We start from the raw sequence: 25,037 nt of genomic DNA, 5'->3' as shown, positions 1-25,037 counted from the left end.
AAGATTTAAAATTCAAAAAACTATATAAATTTTATGTAAGTAGAATAAAATATATACTACATGGATGAAATATAGAATCCTGGCTTTTTCAATATGAAGTATGCTATATAGGTGTTCCTTTACTAGAATACCACAAATTATTGAAAACTTAGGAGGCATAAAACATAGAGTATAATCAATGTTTCTCTTTTTTCAGTTATCTATATTTTACTTTCAAATATATGAAAAACTGAGTTAAAAATCCATCCATCCCAGACCCCAACTAAAGTTTATTCCTGTCTTATTTCCTATTGTGAATCAGTTTATAGCTTAATGATATATTAAAAATGCTTTACCTGCTGCCATGTTAGAAAAATTGAAGTACAATAAAAACGATGTGTAACAACTTTGTAGAGGCATGTCATGTGCAGAAAATTATTTGCACTAACATATTTTCCCCTCAAGGGAAGCAACCTTCATATCCAAACCTCTTACTACTTTTTAAAGAGAAGTTGTACTTTTCCATTTTCCCATAGTAACAACATCCAAATTTAAATGACAAAATCAAAAATAACTTTCTCACAAGTGACCAGACTGAAATCATGATACAGTTACCTACTGATGGAAACCATATCAAAAATGTAAGGTACTTTATATAAACATAAATTGCTTCTGACATAAAAAATTAACTAACATAATGATGTTTCTGTAATAGAAATTCAAAGTTAATTATTAACTTGCCTGAGTCTAGTTTCCCAGAGAGGGAGTTGGAATTTGCAAAGCTACATAGAAACTGACTATGCCTAGCACTTAAGGCAATCATTCTCAGTTAACCCCAAATCTTGGACTTCAGTGTCTTGGTCATGCCAGGAAAGAGGCAGGTGAATCCTACTACCAGATTGCCACATCACTTGGAACCAGGCCCCTGATTACAACAAGGGAGGAAAAAAAACAACCCCCATCCCTTCACACACACACCCTAACCACAAAGCCTGAGCTATTAGGATAGGGCCAGGATCCCCCTAGTCCCTGATCAACCAGCAGGATGCCAGTGCCTTCCTAGTCATGCAGGTTAGAAGGCCAACAATCTAAGTATTCTTTCTGAATAGAATACCAATCCCTGCTAAAATCTCTATGCATTTTCTAGGGGGGATGGACAATGGCATCCCCTGGATATTACTTGTCTTTGGTAGTTTTCTCCCAGTGAATGCTGTTCTAGCAGACTTGATCAATGTACTGCCTGACCATTTGAGCTTGCTTGTGTAATAAAAGCATAATATTCCTATTCAAAAATGTATTTTCTCTTAAGCAATTTTAAAACTACATTTTTAAAAATATTAACTTGGGGTGGTCATATTCTTTTGATAAAGCTGGCAAATATTTCTTACTTATGAAATTTAAGAAAATGAAGGTTAGACAAGATCATCAGTATTGTAAAATGTGTTTACAAAGTAAAATATTTAGCATTATTAGAGATTTGTAATAAGTGGTAGCTCTAACATGAATTTGGAAGTCTCAGGCTGACTTTCTCTACTGCACAGACTCACCAGTAAGTTGTATCAATAAATGTAGACAGGCCTAACCCATTGCCTTGTTTCCGAAAAAGGCCAAAAAGTAAAGGAATAGGAAAAGTAGAGTAGGCAATTGAAAAAAAAAGTAAAGCAAGGTTGTGAGCTTTATATCTGATAAAGTAGAATTCAGGACTCAAAGCAGTAAACAAGACAAATAAAGATACTTTATAGTATTATAACCATAATTAAGATATAATCATAATGAAGATATAATCATTTTGAATATCTACATACCAAATAACAGCAGCCACCTTCATAAAGCAGAAACTACAGAAGATGCAAGAAGAAATGAACAGAAATATACTAAGAGATCACTATCAGTCCAAGACAAGTGAAAAAAGTATACATTAAGTATATAAAAGGCCTAAAAACAGAACCAATGTCAATATTATATATATCCAAAATATACCCTGATGCTAGAGAATCTTATCTTTCTGTCAAACAATGTGAAACATTCAAATAAATATACTATATATCACAAAAATTCAAAAATAGAATACAACCAACATTCTTCAGTCACAATATAGTAAAACTAAAAAGTTAGAAATTGTTTAAAACCAAAAATTTCATTTCACCCTGGAAATTAAAAAAAAAAACAATTATCCATTAAACAAACAGCTCAGATCAGAGTGAAAAAAAAATTGCCAAATTTCTTTTTTAAAAATCATAATTAAAACATATTAGAATGTATAGTATAAAATTAAGGCAGTGAATAGTGGAAAATTTAGAGTCTATATACTTATATCAATAAAAATTAAAGAATCAATGTACTAAATTCAATACTCATTTCAAAAGCTATAAAAATAGTAACAGCTGAAAGAGGAAATGCAATAAAGACAAGGTACAAATAATTATTTAGAAATGAAACAACAGAATAAATAATCTGACTCTTAAAACATTCATCAACAAAATAAATGGTCACTAGTTAACCAGTCAAAGTGGGGAGGGAAGAGATGACAGGAAGAACACAAATACACAAAACAGGAAATAAAGAGGGAAAAATGACTTTGACACAAATGCTATATTTTAAAAAATGAGAGACTGCTTAATACACATCTTTCCAAATAAATTTGAAAACCTAGATGAAACAGATATTTCCTCAGAAAATATCTCTTATCAAATCTGACAAGATAGAAAGTAAAAACTGAAATGTAAAAACTTATCAAAAACTAACCTAACTAGCACCGGCCCTAGATGGTTTCAGAGGGGAATTCTACCAAATCTTCAAGAACCGAATACTCCCAATGCTATTTAAACACTTCTAAAAGAGGAAAAAACTTTCCATTAATTTTTATAAAGAAAACATAACATTGATTCCAAACCTGAATTATACTGCAAAGGACAGAAAATTTTAGACCTACCTCACTTAAGAACACCAATGCAAAATTTTAATTAAAAAAAAAATCCCATTTACAATACTAAAAAAAATACTTAGGAATAAATTTAACCAAAGAGGTGAGGCAACCTGTAAAGTGAAAACTATACAAGACTGATAAAAGAAATTGAAGATGACACAAATAAACTAAAAGCTATCCCATGTTCATGAATTGGAAGAATTAATATTGTTAAAATGTCCACACTACCCAGTGATCTACAGATTCAATGCAATGACATTTTTCACAGAAATAGAAAAAAAATCCTAAAATCCATATGGAACCACAAAGACTGTGAAAAGCCAATGCAATTTTGAGCAAAAAGAACAAAGTTGGAGACATAACATTACCAACTTCAAAATATACTACAAAGTTATATATAGTGATCAAAACAGCAATGGTACCAGCATAAAAACAGACACATAGGCCAGTGGAACAGAACAAAGAGCCCAGAAATAAATCCATACACTTACGGTTGGTTAATTTTAGACAAAAGTGTCAAGGACACACAATGGAGAAGGAATAATCTTTAATAAATGGTGCTGGGAAAACTGGATATCCACATGTACAGTATTAGACCCTCATCTCCCACCATATACAAAAATCAATTCAAAATGGATTGAAGACTTAAACATAAGACCTGAAACTGTAAAACTATTAAGAGAAAAACATAAGGGAAAAGCTCTTCATGGCATTGGTTTGGGCAATGATTTTTTTATATATGATTCCAAAAGCATAGGCAACAAAAGCAAAAACAAATAAGATTACATCAAACTAAAAAGCTTCTGCACAGCCATAGAATCAAGAGTTGAAGAGACAACCTATGAAATGGGAGAAAATATCTGCAAACCATATATCTAATAAATGGTTAATATCCAGAATATATAAAGAACTCAAATATCTCAATAGCAAGAAAACAAATAACTGGATTTTAAGTGGGCAAAAGACCTGAATAGATATTTCTTAAAAGACATACAAATGGCCAACAGGTACATGAAAAAATGGTCAACATCACTAGTCATCAGGGAAATGCAAATTACAATCACGATGAGATACCACCTCATACCTGTTAGAATGGTTCGTATCAAAAAAAATAAGTGTTGGGAGGGGGATGTGGAGAAAACAATTTTTTTACACTGTTGAGGGAAGGTAAATTAGTATAGAAAACAGTGAGGGTTCCTTAAAAAATTAAAAATAGGGCTGGGCATGGTGGCTCACACCTGTAATCCCAGCACTTTGGGAGGCCAAGGTCAGGAGTTCAAGACCAGCCTGGCCAACATTTCAAAACCCCATCTCTACAAAAAATTAGCCAGGCATGGTGGCGGGTGCCTGTAATCCCAGCTACTTGGAAGGCTGAGGCAGGAGAATTGCTTGAACCCAGGAGGCGGAGGTTGCAGTGAGCTGAGATCATGCCACTGCACTCCAGCCTGGGCAACAGAGTGAGATTCTGTCTCCAAAAACAAAAAAATAAAAATACAACTACCATGATCCAGCAATCCCACTGCTGGGTATTTATCCAAATGAAATGAAATCAGTATGTCAGAGATATATGCATTCCCATGTTAATTGTGGCATTATTCACAATAGCCAAGACATGGAATCAACCTAAGTGTTCAATGGATGAACAGATAAAGAAAATGTGGTATATATACATAATGCAATACCATCCTGCCTTTAAAAAGACAAAAATCCCGGTATTTGGAACAACATGGATGAACCTAAAAGACATCATGTTAAATGAAACCAGCCAAGCAAAGAAAGACAAATACCAAATGATCTCACTTATATGTCGAATCTAAAAAAGTTGAACTCATAAGAAGTAGAGAGTAGAACGGTAGTTATCGGGGGCTGGGTGTGGGGAAGTGGGTGGAGGCAATTAGGGAGCTGTTGGTCAAAGAATACAAAATTTCAGTTAAACAGGACAAATAGGTTTAAGAGATCTATTGTACAACATGGTGACTATAGTTCATAAGAATGTACTGTCATCTTGAAAATCACTGAGAATTGATTATAAATGTTCTCATCACAAAAAAAGTGAGTTAATGCACATTAGTTAGCTCAATTTGCCATTCTACATGTACACATGTATCAAAACATCATGTTGTATTCAATACAAATACCTAAGTTTTATGTGTCAATTCAATCAATTTTTTTTAATTCCTGCCCTGACTTTGAGCTCACATTCTAGTAAGAGGCAGGCTATTAAAAATTAAGCTTAATAAGTAAATAAAATATATGTTAGAAAGTGATAAGTAATATGGGAGCAGGGTAAGAGGATCAGGAATTTTGAGGAAACAAGGAGATAGGTAAAGGCTTTCAAGATGTTTAACAGTGGCAGGAAAAGGAGAGATGCCATGACTCGAAGAATTAGAAAGGTTAAAAACCTAAAATACCTGTAGCTGAGGGGAAGAATATAGCACAGAGACTGGAAGGGAAAAAAAAATCCTGAAAAGAGGAAGAAATGGTATCAGAGGTACAATGTGAGGCTTGCTTGTGATAAGGAGTAAACTTACTTGTGATAAGGAGTAAAAGGAATAAACTTTTTTTTTTTCTTCACACAGGGCAGGGAATTTGGGGGTAGGAAAAAATGATGTTGACACGAGTTAGAGAAGGCCTCCTTGCAGCATGCTTAACTACCAAGAGCTAAGTTCATCTTTTTGGACATTAGATTTTTTTAAAATAGAGAATTCTTGGACATAATCACCAGTTTAGTAACTAAGTAGTGCTGTTTTATGTGTAATACTTATTTCTCCTTTTAATTGACAAAAATCCAAATTCTGAAGCACACAGGCTAATTTTGTTAACTTTGCTTTTTTCTTCCAGTGCTCAGAAGAGTAGGCAGTAGGGAAACTGATTATTTCCTTTAAAATAATTAAAGGCATCACCAACTGATATGCTATAAGCATTGTAGCTGGTCTTAACATCTAATAGGCATCTGATACCTTACAGTACATCTGACAGAGTTTGGATTTGCAACCAATTTGATATTCTGCATACTCATGTATAGATAGCTTTCAGCTTCCAAGTAACTCATAAATTAATATTTAATGAAATCATTTGCCTGGAGATTTTCTGTACTTTCCTATTAATCTCCTGGATTCTTTACATTTGATGTGCCCTGCACACTCCAGTCAATGACAGTTATGAGGACTAGTTTCTCATATACATTTACATCTCATATGTACCTGAACAATAGCAGGTTTATTTCCCTCTTATTATCCCCTAGAAAAGTCATTTGTCTCCAGGGCAAGCAAAATTCCTTTATAAAAAACACTCTAATTACTTATTTGTGGAAATCACAGAAGGTTGAAACCACCTCAATGTTGTGCTTTCAGAAGGCTAAAAAAAGACCACCAGATGAATTATTTAAAAACAAGAGGTAAAGAAATTTAACAGTGATTTAGTCTGTTCTTGGAGATGTGACCTCAAAAACAAGCCATAGTTGTGTTACAAACACACATTTTAAAGATCATTTTTGGCCTGGCGCAGTGACTCACGCCTAGTAGTCCCAACACTTTGGGAAGCTGAGGCAGGCAGATTGCTTGAGCTCAAGAGTTTGAGACCAGCCTGGGCAACATGGCGAGACCCTGTCTCTTCCAAAACCACAAAAAAAAAAAAAAAAAAAAAAAAAAAGCCAGGCATGGTGTTGTCTTGCGGGAAGTCAGAGACCCCGAATGGAGGGACCAGCTGAAGCCATGGCAGAAGAACATAAGTTGTGAAGATTTCATGGACATTTATTAGTTCCCCAAATTACTATTTTATAATTTCTTAGCCTATCTTTACTGCAATCTCTGAACATAAATTGTGAAGATCTCACGGACATTTATCACTTCCCCAATCAATAACCTTGTGATTTCCTGTGCCTGTCTTTAATCTCTTAATCCCATCATCTTCGTAAGCTGAGGGTGTATGTCACCTCAGGACCCTGTGGTGATTGCATTAACTGCACAAATTGTTTAAACAATATGAAATCTGGGCACCTTGAAAAAAGAACAGGATAACAGCCATGTTCAGGGAACAAGGGAGATAACCATTAGGTCTGGCTGCCTGAGAGCCAGACAGAACAGAGCCATATTTCTCTTCTTTCAAAAGCAAATAGGAGAAATATCACTGAATTCTTTTTCTCAGCAAGGAACATCCCTGAGAAACAGAATGCGTTCCTACGGATAGGCCTCTAAAATGGCCACTCTAGGGACGTGTCTTTTACAGTTGTAGATAAGGGATGAAATAAGCCCCAGTCTCCCATAGCGTATCCAGGCTTATTAGGATGAGGAAATTCCCGCCTAATAAATTTTGGTCAGATCGGTTGTCTACTCTCAAACCCTTTCTCCTGATAAGATGTTATCGATGACAATGGGTGCCCGAAACTTCATTAGCAATTTTAATTTCACCCTAGTCCTGTGATCTTGCCCTGCCTCTATTTGCCTTGTGATATTTTATTACCTTGTGAAGCATGGTAACCTCTGTGACCCACACCCTATTCGTACACTCCCTCCCCTTTTGAAAATCACTAATAAAAACCTGCTGGTTTTGCAGCTTGGGGGGCATCACAGAACCTGTCGACATGTGATGTCTCCCCCGGACACCCAGCTTTAAAATTTCTCTCTTTCATACTCTTTCCCTTTATTTCTCAGACCAGCCAGCACTTAGGGAAAATATTAAAGAACCCACGAAGAATTATCAGGGGTGGGTTCCCCCGATAATGTGCACCTGTGGTCCCAGCTACTCAGGAGGCTGAGGTGGGAGCCTGGGGGTCGGAGATTGCACCACTGCACTCCAGCCTGGGTGACAGAGTGAGACCCTGTCTCATTAAACTGTGGAAATCACAATTACCTACAGAATGAATGGGAGAAACTGTTAATTTAATGTTTATACAATGGGTTATCTGAAGCATGAGATTTCTCATAACTTTGTATATGGATAAAACATTACTATCTGTCAAAGAACACATTTTCTTTCAAATAAACTTAAGACAACAAACCAACAGACTTTGGAAAACTGGTAGTCAAATGTCAAAGATAAATGTGAACATAATGAATATAATTAATGAGTGGGCAAATGTTAATATATAATTTCATACAATTAAAATATGCACATATAATTTAGGATCTAGAATGAATTCTAAATAAATCTGATGTTTTAAAAAATTAACCTATAGGATAAATTTTGGGCAACATCCAGTACCACCCCACCTTCCCACAAATTAAGTGACAAAATTTAGAAATCACACTAGACCAAAGATTCTGAGACTTGGCACTACTGACATTTGAGGCTAATTCTTTGTTGCAAGGGCTGTCCTGTGTATTGCAGCATGTTTAGCAGCATCCTTGGCCTCATCCCACTTGATACCACTAGTAGACCTCGTGAGTTGTGACAAAAATGTCTCCAGTTGTCAAATGTCCACTGGGGGGCAAAATCACTCCAGGTGAGAACCACTGCACTAGAAAAATGAATGCCATGTCAAACATCCCCAGGTAAGTAGCTTCCACATTTTTCTGAATGTCCCATTTTCTAATTGTCTGAAATCTAAGTAAAATACATGGTGACAACAGTTGATTACTATTATCATTACCTATATCTACTTCTATTTCACGTAAAATAAAAAATTTGCCTGGCGTGGTGGCACACAACCTGTCAGCCCAGCTACTCATGAAGCTGAAGTGGGACGATCGCTTGAGACCGAATTCAAGCCTAGCCTGGGCAATGCAGTGAGATCTCATCTCTAAAAAAAAGAAGAAAGAAATTTAAGGCACTTATTAAGTATAGCTGTTACTGATAAATTAACACTGAAAAATACACATTTATTAAAATAAAGCACTCATAGAACCAAATCCATAAGATATAGCAATTGAAATAAATCTTTATCGGAATGGAAACATTACTCTATACAAGGACAGAACTATGCTGTTAGCATTTATCCATATTCTAAATTTTTCTTTTTTTCCAGGATTGCCTTTTCCAAGCCAGATGTTTTTCTTGTCCTCGTAACAGCAACTTAAATTACTAATACTAATGAAGGGACTATGAACAGTCAATAGCAGATATTGCTAATAGTTTGACCTCAGAGTACATTTAATTTTATTTGTTGCAATCATCTGGATACGTCATGCTAAAATTAACTTAACAGTCCTTGAATCACTAGATGAGGGAGAGATGAGCATAAAATTATTTGAAGAATTTGGGCCAACATTAAATATTAAGAATAATTGAATGTGGACTATAATTTTTTAAAACATTTTATTTTCATGTGCTATTGTAATTTATATCCAGACACAATAATCAAATACAAAAGAGAATGCAAGACTCTCAATTTCTAGTTTATAGTTTTTTAAAAAATCTCTTTATTAACTTGTTACAGTAGAATACATTTTTTAAAATATAGTACAAAAAATTCTCGGTGATCACCAAAAATGTAATCAATAAGGTTACATTCCTTTGTTTCTCTGAATCTTCTTTTTCCTATAATGAAAAGTGTATTTTTTAAACCTTAAGAAATTCTTTTTGCACTACCTTTTCCTAACCATTGCATCATAGTTTATGTCCTACCAGTTAGGATCTTGGAGAACTGCTCACATTAATCTTGTTTCCTGGGTTTTATTTCAAACTGTCCTGAACTTTATAGTAATTTTTGCTAAAGGAAGTTCCTAGTAAGCAGTTATTTACCTTTGGTAAACTTAATTTTAGATGAAAACTATGCACAAAAAAAAATTGTCTTATGATTAGACCTTCAAGTTAGGAGGTGAATAGTCTATGCAGCATAAGACAAACCATAACTCTTACCTTTAAATTTTCTCATTTGACAAGAACTATCAAATTCCTTTTTAAAAGAGTACACATATACGTTTTTAATTTGGAAATTTCATATTCGGTAAAAATTCAAATTTTAATTACTGTGGAATTTTGACAACTCTAGCAATGGCAAAGCTGAATTTATTTCACTATTATCTATCAAAAAGCAAGTAACATTATAAGATTTCAAATGTTTAACCTGGTAAAAGTGAGAGTATATTTCAATCAAGAGCATACCATCTAAAAAAAACAGTATTGCTATCTAGTCATATGCATTTCTTATTACATTTTTGCAGCCCCTAAGTGTTCAGAATAAATGTAGCATTCACATAATACTATAGTCAATGAAAAGAGTATATTCTTTTATTGGTTTTTGTTCATACATGTTAAGTTTCAACTTTCAATAATAAAATTCAATAAATTTGATTCCTTAATCATAAAAACTGGCTTTACACATTATTTACATGTTGTCAAAGTCCATACAAAACATCACAAGGATTTGATTGACTCTATGCATGGTACCATCACACAGGAGGAGGGAGCTAATCCAGTAACATACATTCAAAGATTAAATTGCAGATATGCACAGTGTATTTGGCACTGTTCATTAATATTATGACACCTTCCTCTCAAAGACAGGCATTCTTAAGCATTAGTCACGATATACCAGAATTTGCTATTCACATTAAAACCACCTTTTAAACTTTATAACAGTAACCGATTATTATAGTTTTAAGAAACAAAACACAATGAGAACTGGGAATGGAATTCAAATCCTCCAACTTCTTGCTATGCTCCAAGCTGCCATCCATAAAACAGGTTTAATTCGGTAATTTTTCCATTGTGGGGAGTGTCAACAAGAAACAATTTAAAGACAGTATTTTCCAATACAAATAAAGACACATACTTTTGTTTAAAATTACCAGTTCTTCTTGGGAGTGCAAAAGGAGCCTTGATGATGTACAACTTGTGATGCTTTTGGCAGGAATTATAGAACAACCAATGCCATTCAAGTTGTGGAGATTGTACTAGCAGGTGAACTCATAAAGAGAAGGTTCTGGAATGACTATATCTGAAATCAGAATCCTAGTAGTTTGTAGTTTGCCTCTTCCTAGAACTTCAAGAGACTCAAATCATAGGCTACAGATGTACTTTCAAGTATATACTTATGAATGGAAGGAGAAAATAAAAGCATGAAAATGCAAATATTAAACCTTTACTGGCTTGGGCTATATTCCAGTAGGTAATTTATTTGACTAACTTAACTTTAACAACGATTAAATCCCTTCATTTTAATCAGGTCCATAAATTTCATTCATTAAAGCTATATATACTCCAGAATGTTTATAAGACATTTATACCTATCATGTTTACAAAAGGCATAAATTCAGTCTTCAGCTGCACTACAAATGCCTCAATATAACATAATCACAGTATAAGGAATCAGAAATTCTCTGATTAGATATGCTGTAGCTTCACACAAAACTCTCAGTAATAAATTAAAACAAAAAAAAAGTCGTACAATGTATAATGGATTATGCAGTGCAAAGTAATGTCACTGGACCAAAATTTAGTTTAATCATTTTTATTTCAAGTGTATTTAAAAAATCATAAATGGGGTTTCATAATCCAAAGTTGAAACATTTATTCTTCATAGCTTCAGAATTTAACAACCAATTGTAGACCATGCTTTCCAAATCCAGTCTTCTTTGCTATTTTTCAAACTTCTGAGATCTAGTATTAAACTGCTCCATTCTAAATGTATAGTTTTAGATAAGTATTGTACACTTGTTTATAAGGGTTTTCTGAAAACAGTCTATCAAATATAAAGAATGGTTTCTATCTAAGAATCAGCAGTGAGGGAAGAAATATTAAACACCTATCAAGAAATCAATTATTCATTTTAAAAATAACAGAACCAGTGCTGCTCTCTGTCATAAAAGAGAACATGTAAAATTTATTTTTATAGACTTTGGTAATATTTTATTCCCCCCCAGAGGCCTTCAATCCTACTTAAAGATATTTTACACACAGTAACCATCAGGATTTACTGAGTAAAAATCTCAGGTATTAACCATGCCCCTAAAATGTGCTATTCCAAAGAGGAACAGGTTACTTTTGAGGAAAAAAGCTGCCTTGGTAACTTCCCTCAAATGTTTATTTTAAATAAAAATAGTTGATGGAAATATTTTTTAAAAGAACTTTGGGTATAATATGGCATACTGCCCATCAAACAAAAAAGGAAATCAAAACTTTCTTTCCATTTATAATAAGTTTTCCACCTTTACTATCAAGATTACAACTTATTGACCTTTTATGCTTGCTTGGTTTTTTTTGACTGCCTAATCCAATGTTTAAATTTTTAAAAGTCTGCATTTCAATGTAGTAAGAGTTATTTTTCAAATAATCTTCAGAACCCAGAATACAGAGCAACACTCTCAGAATACCAGAGCAACACTCTCAGAATACCAGAGCAACACTCTCAAGTCATACTTTTGACTACAATTAAGAGATGAAAATGGACGGATATCTGAAGATAGGTATTCCCTCTGCTCTGAAGGGGAGCAAGATTTTAACATGTGAGCAACATAGAACTCCACTCCTCTGGAGCTCCTTTCAACTCAGAATGCTTCAGTTCAGTAAGTCAATATATTATTCTTAAAAATTAAAGTTTGGTCACTAAGAAGGACTGAACAAAAATTATTCCCCTCCCGCCAAACACAACCAGAACAGTTCTAATCAGGCCCTCTTCTCCCCACAAAAATAGGGAAGTAGCTGGGCTGAAGACTTTAAGTGTGACATTTCAGTTCCTAAAATATCACTGCTATTTGCTCAAAGTTGTAGGTCTATGTATTTCCTTCTCCAATATGTCCCCATTTATAAGTTTATTTCCATACATACAAACGTGCACATGTGTGCACGTGCACACGCACACACACACACTCACTCTCAAGTAAGACACTTTTTTGTGTTTGTTGATAAATTATGAGGATTATGAACTAGGTGTGTACAGGGTTTCATAGGTGCTTTGTAAACATCAGAGTCACTTGGGTCCTTTCCTCCACAAGCCTCAAATCAAATTATGCAACCAATGACCACTACTTTCCCAGACGCTGTTCACAGGCTGCATATTGACGAAGGGCAGAGAAAAAGTCCTCATAACTGATGTTTAGGTGGGAAGGCAAAGAGCTGAAAAGAAAACACGGGGGGAGAAAAGCAATTAGATATACACTGTAATGTAGGGGGGAACCAGAAGATAAGGACCAAAAAGAAGTTAAGAATAGAATACACCAAATTATCCTCCACCAGACAGCACCATGACAGGCACAGAAAATGTCTTAATCATAATATGTAGACTGAAAGGGTGGGGCCCTGACAGAACTGACTGGGAAATAGCAGAGAGCCTCTGAGGCACCGAGGGGTAGTCGCACTCACTGTTTATTGATGAGTGTTCATTGAAGATAGCTATTCCCTCTGCTCTGAGGGTAAATTATAAGCAGAATATGCCAAACAATTTCTACTAAGATTGTTCAGTTCATTGTGGACAATGAGATGACAAGGACACACAATGTCATCATCAAGTAAAAAATTAATATGCCTCTTTTTCCACAAGAAAAGCAACTAGTAATGAGAGATTCATAACTTGTTAAAGCGTAAGCTCAGATTAATGCAAAGCTAGAGATCTATGTATAAAGGATCTCATTTAAATCCATTAAAGAATTTCTCCTTGGTCAGAGTAAAGCCAATATTACTTAGTTTAGGAAAGCCATGCTTAATGTTGGGCAGAGCCACACAGCATCCAAACATGATGAAATATTGCAGCCATGTTGTGAGCAACCTAGAAATCAACACTTATCTCCACCATTTCCAATTACTCAAGGGCAATTACAGTGTGAAAATAAGCACTTTAAAGATACACTGAATACACAATCGGGGGTTCCCTTTTATGTATTAGAAGTAACTATTAATTTTAAATAGGTAACATGAAAACAATCTGTAATTTATGTAGCTTTATAATGTGGGAATTCCAAATAGTATCAGGGTCAAACACCTGGTCAGAATAGAAGAGTCACAGTCAGAGTCCTACAGTCACATGCACCACAAAAAAAGAGTGAACAAACCTACCTTGAAAGGACTCCTGCCTGTCTTTAGCTTTACTTTTCTTTATCCTTCCTCAGACTGCCAGAAATTCTGAAATAAGTCATCCACTTCTAATTCCTCATCATCTCTTAATAATCTCTGCTATCAACCTTAAGTCTTATTCACACCTCTGAAATAATATGCTCAAAGAACAAATTTAATGCATTCTTCTTGCTAAAGCTTGCTTCAAATGTCCTCAAACTCTCAACTTTCCTAAGTCTTCCTCATCTTACCCCTTCAATCAACCTCATCTCCTACGACTCTTCAATAAATATAGTGCCACTACTCCTCAATGCCTCAGAAGCTCTGTTGCTATTTCTCAGTCTGTTCTGTCAGAACCCCACCCTTCCCTTCTCTGTATTATGATTAACATTTTCCCTGCCATCACAGTGCTCAGTCTCGTAGAGGGTACACAAATACAAAGCAAACCTCAGTATAATGTGATATAGCTATCATAGACATGTACATAGGTCAAAGGAAAAGCCTGTTATGTGCTTCATATCTTGTCCATTATCAGATTTAAATTCTCAACTCCACATTAACATGCCCTTTGTACAAATATAGAGAGTTTAAATAACTTTCCAAAGTCAAGTTATAGAGCTGCATACTCAAGATTCAAACCAAAATCCTTCTGTTCTTCCCTCCAAACCACTCCCAACTGTACACAGCATCACTGCTGCCATACTTGGAGACCACCTGAAATGACTTGAAAACCCTTGGAGAAAACCAGGTAAGAGAAACATACTCCCACCATAAAGAAACTCTGAATCTGGAGATCTGGGTTCTAATTCACTTTGTGACAAGCTTGAACAATGTCTCTCTTCCCTATTTTCCTTATCTATAAAATGAGAAGGTGGGACAGATGATTTAGAGTCCTTTCCAACTCTAACATGCTACACGTTCCCTTCTCTTTTTCATACTTTGTCCCTCCTGCCTGCAAGCTTAAAATACCCCTTCATACACCCTGGAGAGATACTCTATTTTCTCATAGGTTCAACTACTTCCTAGGTTATGATGATCCCCAAACATACATCTTTAGCCTTGACTTCTCACTCAAGCATCAATTCTACATCTTTATCTGTTCTACACTAAGTGTATCCATCCAAATAGACTATGGCCTCAAAATCATCTGCATCTTCCCTTCAAAAATGAATATTCCCTTCACTTTCTGGTTTCCTCTCAATAATATCATAATCACTTAGTCACTTAAGCTTAAAAACTTAGGAGTCATTTCATCTCTAATTTTATCACAATTAGTAAAGTGCTATGCCTGCAATTATACATGGTAAATACTTGTCATGAGAGAGAGAATTTGTAGTATTCTCCAAGACCCAGCATTTACATATATTTTAAAGCTACTATGTCTCTCCTTTATTCTAAATTAGGGGTCAGCAAATACAGCCCAGGAGCCTGATACTTGTTTTTGTAAACAAAGTTTTATCAGAACACGGTCACAATGCTTGTTTACATATCATCCATGGTTGTTTAGCTATAGCAGCAGAGTTGCATAGATGCAACAGAGAGGAGCAGTTGCAAGTGACTGTACGGCCTGAAAAGCCTAAAATATTTACTATCTGGCCCTTTACAAAAAAAGTTTGCCTAAACTGTTCTAAATAAGCAATTTCATTCTCTTCAATGTATTCTCCCTTAAATTATAGTTATGGCCTCTTCACTTGTCTTTTTAATCTCATCCCTTCCCAAATTCAATCCACTCTAGTGCATAAGCTGCTAAACAAATCTTCCAAAATCACCATTCCCACATAATACACAGGCTCAACACGTTTCCTACTGCCTGCCTACCACTACACACATTCCTATGCTGGCATTTAAAGATTTCTGAGCCTTGACACCTCTGAACTATTTGATTTCATCTCATACTACTGCCTAACACTGTCTGCTCTGGTGTGGCTAGTTCCTTATTTCTTTAAAACACACCCCAGGTTTTCTTTTTCCCCCCTTCTCGCCTTTTCTCTAAGTAAGAAAACTACCCATTTTATGTATCTGCGGATCAAGCCACACCCTTTACAGTTATCTCTCACTCCTGATCTCCTAAGGTAATCAGTGGCAATACCAAACGTCTGCACAACTATACACTCTCTTGTGTCTAACTCATTTATGTATGACTTTATTTTACCAGTGGTACTGTGAAATAACTGAGGTAAAGGATCCAGTATTATAATTCTTTGGAAATCCCCACCAGATCTAGTACAGTGCTGAGCTCAAGAAACACTTGCTGAATCTAAACAAAGTCAGTACGCTTTTAATTACTTACACAATCTCAGTCAATCTGATGTGCCAGGGAAGAAAGCCTAATGTGCTGTCCACAGGACCGAACTTCAATACTAAATCAGGATCAGGACAACCATTTGAACCTTGGAAATAAATAAATACACATGAACTTAACATGCACTGCATGTGCACACACACACACACACAGAAACACACAGATCAAGGGCAAAATGTGTTAATCAAATTGGTTCTTTAAACTACCTGTTTTCTTCAGAAGTTTTATCTGTATGTCTCCATGCCCCACCCCCAACTCTGTAATACATAGTTTAATATCTATGCTCATTCCAAATGTGGAAGTTTTCTCAAAAGTCTGTTTAACTGGATTGATTACCTGATAAGAAAGGGTAACCCACCTCCCACACTATACCCAATAGGTACCCCCAAAATCAGATGTATCTTTTAAGACTCAATGTAGGTGTTCTCTTGGAATCCTGGGAAAGGTACTACAGTTCTAAAGGTGTGACTGCTTGATTCTGGCCACAGAATCAAATAACTTCAGAGATGAAAAGGAAATTTAAAAAGTATCTATTCTCCTTCCTTCCCTCATGCACCTCATTTTACAGCTATGAACCCAAAAAGACCAACTCCTAGCCATATATTACAAATGTCTTCCTTGGTCCCCAGAGCCAGAGCAGCCTCAGAGAGGAAAAGGAGACCAAGCATCTGCCTCAACAAGGACAAGGTCAATTTTTATCTCTTTCATGAACTGGTTTCCATATGAGACCTGACTTGGGGAAAAAAAGGAAAAGGGTATTTCAATAGCTTAAAAATAAAATTTGAAGAGTATAGAAAAAAGATACTATAATCCAAGAGACTAACATTCCAATAGTTGTTAATATCCTCAATTCTGCCACTAACTTGTCTGTTGTACAATCTCTCCAGTGCTAAATTCCTTCATTTGTCAAATAAGGAAACTGGATCAGGCAGTCCTGTCCAGCAGTACTATTGAAAAAATTATTTCCATAACAAAATCCTTCTAAAAGTCCATACTGGTAGAGTGAATGGGCCAAGCAGAGGAACACACATTCCTGTATTACCTAAGAAGCAATAAATTATCTTCCATAAAAAATGACAAGAAGGAACTCCAATAGTGATGTAAAGAGGGTGGCAAATCTTCTCTATAAAAAACATGTTAAATTGGACAAAACCAACCATTCAAGAACACTAGATACTGACCAAAGGCGGACAATTATTCTTAAAGAAAACAACAAAAAAAAAAGCTAGAGCTTTCAGTAAGAATGGCAAAGGTCTATGGCCTTCTTGCCTGGGACTGCTCCCAATGCCCACCCCAATCAACTGGAGAGAACTTACATTTTACCAGTATAGCTCTGACAGCAAAAATTAGATGATTTGCTACTTGCTGCGAAAAGATATGGACTCAATTTGGAACTGGAGGGTGTAGGCAAGAAGGAAAAGGAACAATGAAAATCCATGGTTTGACAGTTAAAGGTGGGAAATTCAAAAGACAACAAATAGGAAAACCCACAGCTTTACTTGCCTGAGGTTGTAGCCCCAGTTAATACAATGGCAAGAAATTTAACAGTGAGATCCAGGAAATAAGGGCTCAGATAAACCCTCACATATCCATGGCCGACTGGGAAATAACATACATACTAGGAGGGGAAGCAGGGTAGGGGACAGGGCAGGAAGAAAGTCCAGTGAAAATCAAAAGCCAAGGAAACTTGAGAACTGGTGGCAACTTTAAATTCAGTTTCCAATACCAGAAATCATGGAAGCCTTACAAATTTAAGGTATCTAAGCATAACCAATGCGGAAATCATTGGCTTACCACTAAGCTATGTAGACATAAGCCAGACTAAAAAATTAAATAAAAAAATAACCTGAGCAGAGACAGCAGGAGTAATCTTTATTTATAGACAACATGATCTGTATTTAGAAAATCCTAAGTCTCTACAAAAAGAGCTACTAGATTAGGTGAACTTGTATCTTAGGAAGGTTGCAGGATATAAAATCAATATGAAGAAACAAGTGTATTTCTAAGTATTAACAAACAACCTGAAAATTAAGAACATAATTCCATTAACAACAGCATCAAAAAGAATACCTAGGAGTAAATTTAACAAAAGAAGTAGAAATTCTATACCCCGAAACTGCAAAATATTATTTAAGAAAATTAGAACCTGGCTGGGCGTGGTGGCTCACGCCTGTAATCCCAGCACTTTGGGAGGCCGAGGCAGGTGGATCACGAGGTCAGGAGATCGAGACCATCCTGGCTAACACAGTGAAACCTCATCTCTACTAAAAATGCAAAAAATTAGCCAGGCGCGGTGGCGGGTGCCTGTAGTCCCAGCTACTCGGGAGGCTGAGGCAGGAGAATGGCGTAAACCCGGGAGGCAGAGTCTGCAGTGAGTTGAGATCACGCCACTGCACTCCAGCCTGGGCGATAGAGCGAGACTCCATCTCAAAAAAAAAAAAGAAAATTAGAACCCAAATAAATGGAGAAATATACTATGTTCATGAACTGGAAGACTCAATATTGTTAAGAAGGCAACTTTCCCCAAATTGAGCTACAGATTCGATTCAATCCATATCAAAACCCCAGCAGAGTTTTTTTAAATTAAAAAGCCAATCCCAAAATTTGTAGAAAAATGCAAAGGACCCTGAATAGACACAACAACTTTGAAAAAAAAAAAATCTTATTCAATTTTTTTTTTTTGTACACAGTAGCCAGCCTCACTTCCCCACTGGCTCACTCCCCCACTATCTTTCCCAGCCTCTAGCAACCATCTTCTACTGTCTATCTCCATGAGTTCAATTGTTTTAATTTTTAGCTCCCACAGGTGAGAACATGTGATGTTTGTCTTTCTGTGACAGGCTTATTTCATTTAACATAATGGCCTCCAGTTTCATCCGTGTTGCTGCAAATGACAGGATCTTGTTCTTTTTATGGCTGAATACTACCCTGTGGTCCATATGTACATTTTCTTTTATCGATTCATCTGCTGATGGACACTTCAGTTGCTTCCAAATCTTGGCTATTGTGAACAGTGCTGCAATAAACATAGGAGTTCAGATTCTTTTCTTTTTGGTATATACCTAGCAGTGGGATTACTGGATCATGTGGTAGCTCAATGTTTAGTTTTTAGAGAAACCTCCAAACTGTTCTCCACACTGGTTGTACCAATTACATTCCCACCAACAGTGTACAAGGATTCCCTTTCTCCACATCCTCGTTAGCATTTGTTATTACCTGTTTAGAAAAAAGCCATTTTACGATAATATGTTATTGTAGGTCTAATTTGCATTTCTCCAATGATCAGTGATATTGAGCATCTTTGCATATACCTATTTGCTATCTGTATGTATTCTTTTGAGAAATATCTATTCAGATCTTTTGCCCATTTAAAAAATCAGATTAGATCTTTTTCCTATAGATTTGCTTAAGCTCCTTATGTATTCTAGTTATTAATCCCTTGTCAGATGAGTAGTTTGCAAATATTTTCTCCCATTCTCTGTGTTGTCTTTTCACTTTGCTGATTGTTTCCTTTGCTGTGCAGGAGCTTTTTAACTTGATGTGATCTCATTTGTTCATTTTTGCTTTGGTTGCCTGTGCTTGTAGGGTTTGGCCCAGTTCAATGTCCTAGAGAGCTTCCCCAATGTTTTCTTGTAGTAGTTGCTTAGTTTGAGATCTTAGATTTAAGTCTTTAATGCATTTTGATTTGATTTTTGTATATGGCAAGAGATAGGGTTCTAGTTTCATTATTTTCCATATGGATATCCAGTTTTCCCTGTACCATTTACTGAAGATACTGGTTTTTCCCATTGTATGTTCTGGGCACCTTTGTCAAAAAATGAGTTCACTGGAGATGTATGCATTTGTCTCTAGATTGTCTCTAGATTGTCTATTCTCTGCCATTAATCTGTGTCTGTTTTTATGCCAGTACCATGCTGTTTTGGTAACTATAAGTATAGCTCTGTAGTATAACTGGAAGTCAGGTAACGTGATTCCTCCAATTTTGTTCTTTTTGCTTAGAATAGCTTTGGCTATTCTGGGTCTTTTTGTGATTCCATATAAATTTTCGGATTGTTTTTTCTAGTTCTGTGAAGAATGTCACTGATATTTTGATAGACTGCATTGATATTTTGCATTGACTGCAGATTGCTTTGGGTAGTATGGACATTTTAACAATATTGATTCTTCTTCCAATCCATGAACAGGAAATAGGCTTACATTTTTTGGCTGTCCTCCTTAATTTCTCTCATCAATGTTTCATAGTATTCATTGTAGAGATCTTTCACTTTTTTGGTTAATTCCTAGATATTTAATTTTATTTGTACCTATTATAAATGTGATTACCTTCTTGGTTTCTTTTTCAGATTGTTCACTATTGACATATAGAAATGCCCCTGATTTTTGTACATTGGTTTTGTATCCTGCAACTTTACTGAATGTGTTTATCTGTTCTAAGAGTTGTCTGGTGGAATCTTTAGGTCTTTCCAAATTTGAGATCAGATCATCTGCAAAGAAGGACTTCTTCCTTTCCAACCTGGATGCCTTTTCCTTCTTTTTCTGGTCTAATTGCTCTAGCTAGGACCGCCAGTGCTATGCTAAATAACAGTGGTGAAAGTGGCATCCTTGTGTTCCAGATATTGGAGGAAAGGCTTTCAGTTTTTCCCCATTCAGAAAGATAGTAGCTATGGGTCCATCATATATGGCTTTTATTATGTTGTAGTATGTTCCTTCTATACCCAGATTTTTTAGGGTTTTTATCATGCAAGTGTTCAATTTTATCAAATGCTTCTTCAGTATCAATTGAAATGATCATGATTTTTATCTTTCATACTGTCAATATATCATATTCATTGATTTGTGTATGTTCAACCATCCTTGCATCCCTGGGATAAATCCCACTTGGTCATGATCTTTTTAATATATTGTTGAATTTGGTTTGCCATTATTTTGTGGAGGATTTCTTCATGAACATTTATCAGTGATACTGGCTTGTAATTTTCTTTTTTTGATGTGTCTTTGTCTGGTTTGGGTAACATGGTAATACTAGCTTCACAAAATGAATCTGTAAGCATTCCCTCCTTTCTATTGTGCAGAATAGTTTGAGTAGAATTGGTATTAGTTCTTCTTTAAATGTTTGGTAGAATCCAGCAATGAAGCCATCAAGTCGTGAGCTTTCCACTGCTCTAAGACTTTTCATTACTTCAGCTTCAACCTCATCACTTATTATTGGTTTCTTCAGGATTTGGATTTCTTCATGGTTCAATCTTGGTGGGTTGTAGGTCTAGGAATTTATCTATTTCTTCTAGATTTTCCAATTTATTGGCATATAGTTACTCATAGCAGCCACCAACGATCCTTTGAATTTCTGTAGCATCAGTTGCAATATCTCCTTTCCATCTCTGATTTTATTTATTTGGGTCTTCTGGTTTTTTTCCTTGGTCTAACTAAAGATTTCTCAATTTTATCTTTTCTAAAACACCACCAAATTTTTGATCTTTTGTATACACTTTTTCATTTCAAATTCATTCATTTCTGCTCTGATCTTTAAACTTCCCTGTTAGTACTGCTTTGCTGCATCCCATAGGTTTTGGTATGTTTTATTTTTATTACCACTTGTTTCAGTAAATTTTTCAATTTCCTTCTTAATTTTTTCATTGACCCACTGGTAATCCAGGAGCATACTGATTAGTTTCCAGGTGTTTGTATAGTTTCCAAAATTCCTCTTATTGATTTCTAGTTTTATTCCATTGTGGTCAGAGAAGATGCTTGATATTATTTCAATGTTTGTGAATGTTTTAGACTTGTTTTGTGGCCCAACATATGGTCTCTTCTTGCGAATGTTTCATGTGCTGACAAGGAGAATGTATATTCTGCAGCCATTGCATAAAATGTTCTGTAAATATCTAGTAGATCCATTTGGTCTACAGTGCAGATTAAGTTCAATGTTTCTTGTTGATTTTCTGTCTCTATCTGTCTAGTGTTGAAAGTGGGGTGTTGAAGTCTCCAGCTATTATTGTATTGGGGTCTCTCTCTCTCTTTCTTTAGCTCTATTAATATTGGCTTTATATATCTGGGTTCTCCAATGTTGGGTGCATATGTATTTACAACTGTTATATCCTCTTGCTAAAATGACCCCTTTATCACTAGATAGTGAACTTCTTGGTCTCTTCTTAGAGTTTTTGTCTTGAAATATCTTTTGTCTGATATAAGTATAGTAACTCCTGCTCTTTTTGGGTTTCCGTTGGCATAAAACATCTTTTTCCATCCCTTTATTTTCAGTCTGTGTGTCTTTATAGGTGAAGTGTGTTTCTGGTAGGCAACAGATCATTGGGTCTTGTTTTTTATCCATCCACCCACTGTACGTCTTTTGAAGAGTTTAGTCTACTTACATTCAATGTTATTATCGATAAGGACTTACTCCTGACATTTTGTTATTTGTTTTCTGGTTGTTTTGTGGTCTACTCTTCCTTCTTTACTTCCTTCCTGTCCTCCTTTTAGGAAAGGTGATTTTCTCTGGTGGTATGACTTAATTTCTTGCTTTTTATTTTTTGTGTATCTCTTGTAAGTTTTTTGATTGGAGGTTACCATGAGGCTTGCAAATACTATCTGTTATAACCCATTATTTTAAGCTGATTACCACACTGCTTGTATAAACAAATAAACAAAATGAAAACTAATAAAAACTGTACACTTTACATTCATCTCCCCATTTTAAAACTTTCTGTTGTTTTTATTTGTATCTTATTGTACTGTCTATGTCTTGAAAAGTTGTTTTAGTTATTATTATTGACTGGGTCATCTTTTAGTCTTTTTACTTGACAGTTTTATACACCACAGTTACAGTTCTGTAACATTCTGTGTACTTACTATTACCAGTGAGAGTTGTACCTTCAGATGATTTATTGCTCATTAACATCTTTTCCTTTCTGATTAAACAATTCCCCTTAGCATTTCTTGCAGGGAAAGTGTGGTGCTGATAAAATCTCTTAGCTTTTGTTTGTCTGGGAAAGTCTATTTCTTCTTCGTGTTTGAAGGATATTTTCACTGGGCATACTATTATTCTAGGGTAAAAGTTTCTTTCTTTCAGCACTTTTTAAAATATGTTATGCCACTCTCTCCCAGCCTGTAAGGTTTCTACTGAAAAGTCTGCTGCCAGATACGTTGAACCTCTATTGTATGTTGTTTCTTTTCTCTTGTTGCTTTTAGGATCCATTTTTTTTTTAAATCCTTGACCTTTCATAGTTTGATTATTAAATGCCTTGAAGTAGTCATCTTTCGGTTAAATCTGCTTGGTGTTCTATAATCTTCCTGTAGTTGAATGCTGATATTTTTCTCTAGGTTTGGGAAGTTCTCTAGGTTTAAATAAACTTTGTAACCCATCTCGTTCTCTCTCTGTATCTCCTCTTTAAGGCCAATAACTCAGATTTGCCCTCAAGAGGCTTTTTCCTAGATTTTGTAGGTGTGTTTCATTCTTTTGTCTCCTCTCTGTATTTGTAAATAGCTTATCTTCAAGCTTATAACTTTCTTCTGTTTGATCAATTCTGCTATTAAGAGACTCTGATGCATTTTCAGTATGTCAACTGCATTTTCAACTCCAGAATTTCTGCTTGATTCTTTTTAATTATTTCACTCTCTTTGTTAAATTTATCTGATAGAATTCTGACTTTCTGAATTCTTGAAAACACACAAACATCCACACAAAAACTTGTACACAAACAGTCATACAGCATTATTCAAAAACTGGAAACAAACCAAATGTGCATTAACCGATGAATACATAAGCAAAATGTGGTATATCTAGAAAATACTACTCACCAATAAAAAACAATGAATAACTAATGCATTTTACATAGATGAGCCTCAAAAATATTATGGTAAGTAAACAAAGCAAGACACAAAAGACTATATATTGTATGACTCCTTTTATATAAAATTTATAGAAAAAGCAAAAGTATAGTCAGAAACCAGACCAGTGGTTGCTGGTTTAGGGGGCAGGAGTGGGGACTAAATGCAGTCACAAAGGAACTTTGGAGGTGATGGTATTCAGAATGCTTGCTTCTGTCAAATTAATAAGTTAAGAATTGTGTACATTTTCATTTATCCTAAGCCTACAATGCCTGAAGGCAACAACTGGGCTTAATAAACATTAGCGCTTTCCCATGGACTACCTGAAGGTCATCTTTGGATCTCCATCAACTTTCAGAACGTCCTTATGAAATTACTCTCTTATTAGGGCCTCATAGGGTGCAGGAAACAGTCAACATCCCAGTAACATCTGAGCAGAGAGGCCCCATAATGGTCTACTACTCACTGAGCCTGAATATAATTAGGCAATGACAGGGTAGGGTAAGAAGCGAGTAGTCAACAAAAGTAGGAAGTTAGCGAAACCAAGAAGTGGGAGATGGACTTTGCTCTGTGACGGACACATGTCAAAGTGGAAGAAACAAAGAATGGAGAGTTAAGTAAATAAGTTAAGATAGAAAATGCATTTCTTTTTCTTTTCTTTTCTTTTCTTTTTTTTTTTTTTTTTGAGACAGGGCCTCACTCCGTCACCCAGGCTAGAGTGTACTGATGCGATCTTGGCTTACTGCAACCTCTGCCTCTCGAACTCAAACTATACTCCTGCTTCAGCCTTCTGAGTAGCTGGGACCACAGGCGTGAGCCACCATGCCTGGCTAATTTTTTATTTTTTGTAGAGATGGGGTTTTGCTATGTTGCGCAGGTTGGTCTCAAACTCCTGCGCTCAAGCGATCCACCTGCCTCAGCCTCCCAAAGTGCTGGGATTACAAGTGTGAGCCACCCCATCCAGCCTGAAAATGCACGATTAATAAGTAAATGGATATTCTAAGTAATAAAAAATGAATGAATGTCTAAAACTGTATGCCTATAGAAGCTATTAATGAACATGAATTTACTAGAGAG

The 25,037-nt window shown here is 35.5% G+C and overlaps 1 protein-coding gene across 1 annotated transcript in view; it reads right to left on the bottom strand.

The window, feature by feature from the left end:
- Positions 1-10,048: 10,048 nt before the first annotated feature.
- Positions 10,049-25,037, bottom strand: part of NUS1 (NUS1 dehydrodolichyl diphosphate synthase subunit) — a 34,290-nt gene continuing 19,301 nt past the window's right edge. Inside the window, exons 4-5 of the mRNA XM_004044597.5 lie at positions 16,125-16,224; positions 10,049-12,901 (exon numbers count right to left, since the gene is read on the bottom strand). Of these exons, the coding sequence (XP_004044645.1) occupies positions 12,811-12,901; positions 16,125-16,224 (191 nt within the window). The 3' untranslated portion in view covers positions 10,049-12,810. The remainder of the gene's footprint in view (positions 12,902-16,124; positions 16,225-25,037) is intronic.

The sequence above is a fragment of the Gorilla gorilla genome, chromosome 5 (genome assembly GCF_029281585.2).
Source record: "Gorilla gorilla gorilla isolate KB3781 chromosome 5, NHGRI_mGorGor1-v2.1_pri, whole genome shotgun sequence".
In the NCBI taxonomy this organism is placed as follows: Eukaryota; Metazoa; Chordata; class Mammalia; order Primates; family Hominidae; genus Gorilla; species Gorilla gorilla.
The sequence above is the reverse complement of the archived record's forward strand: the minus strand, read 5'-3'. Positions and strand labels throughout refer to the sequence as shown.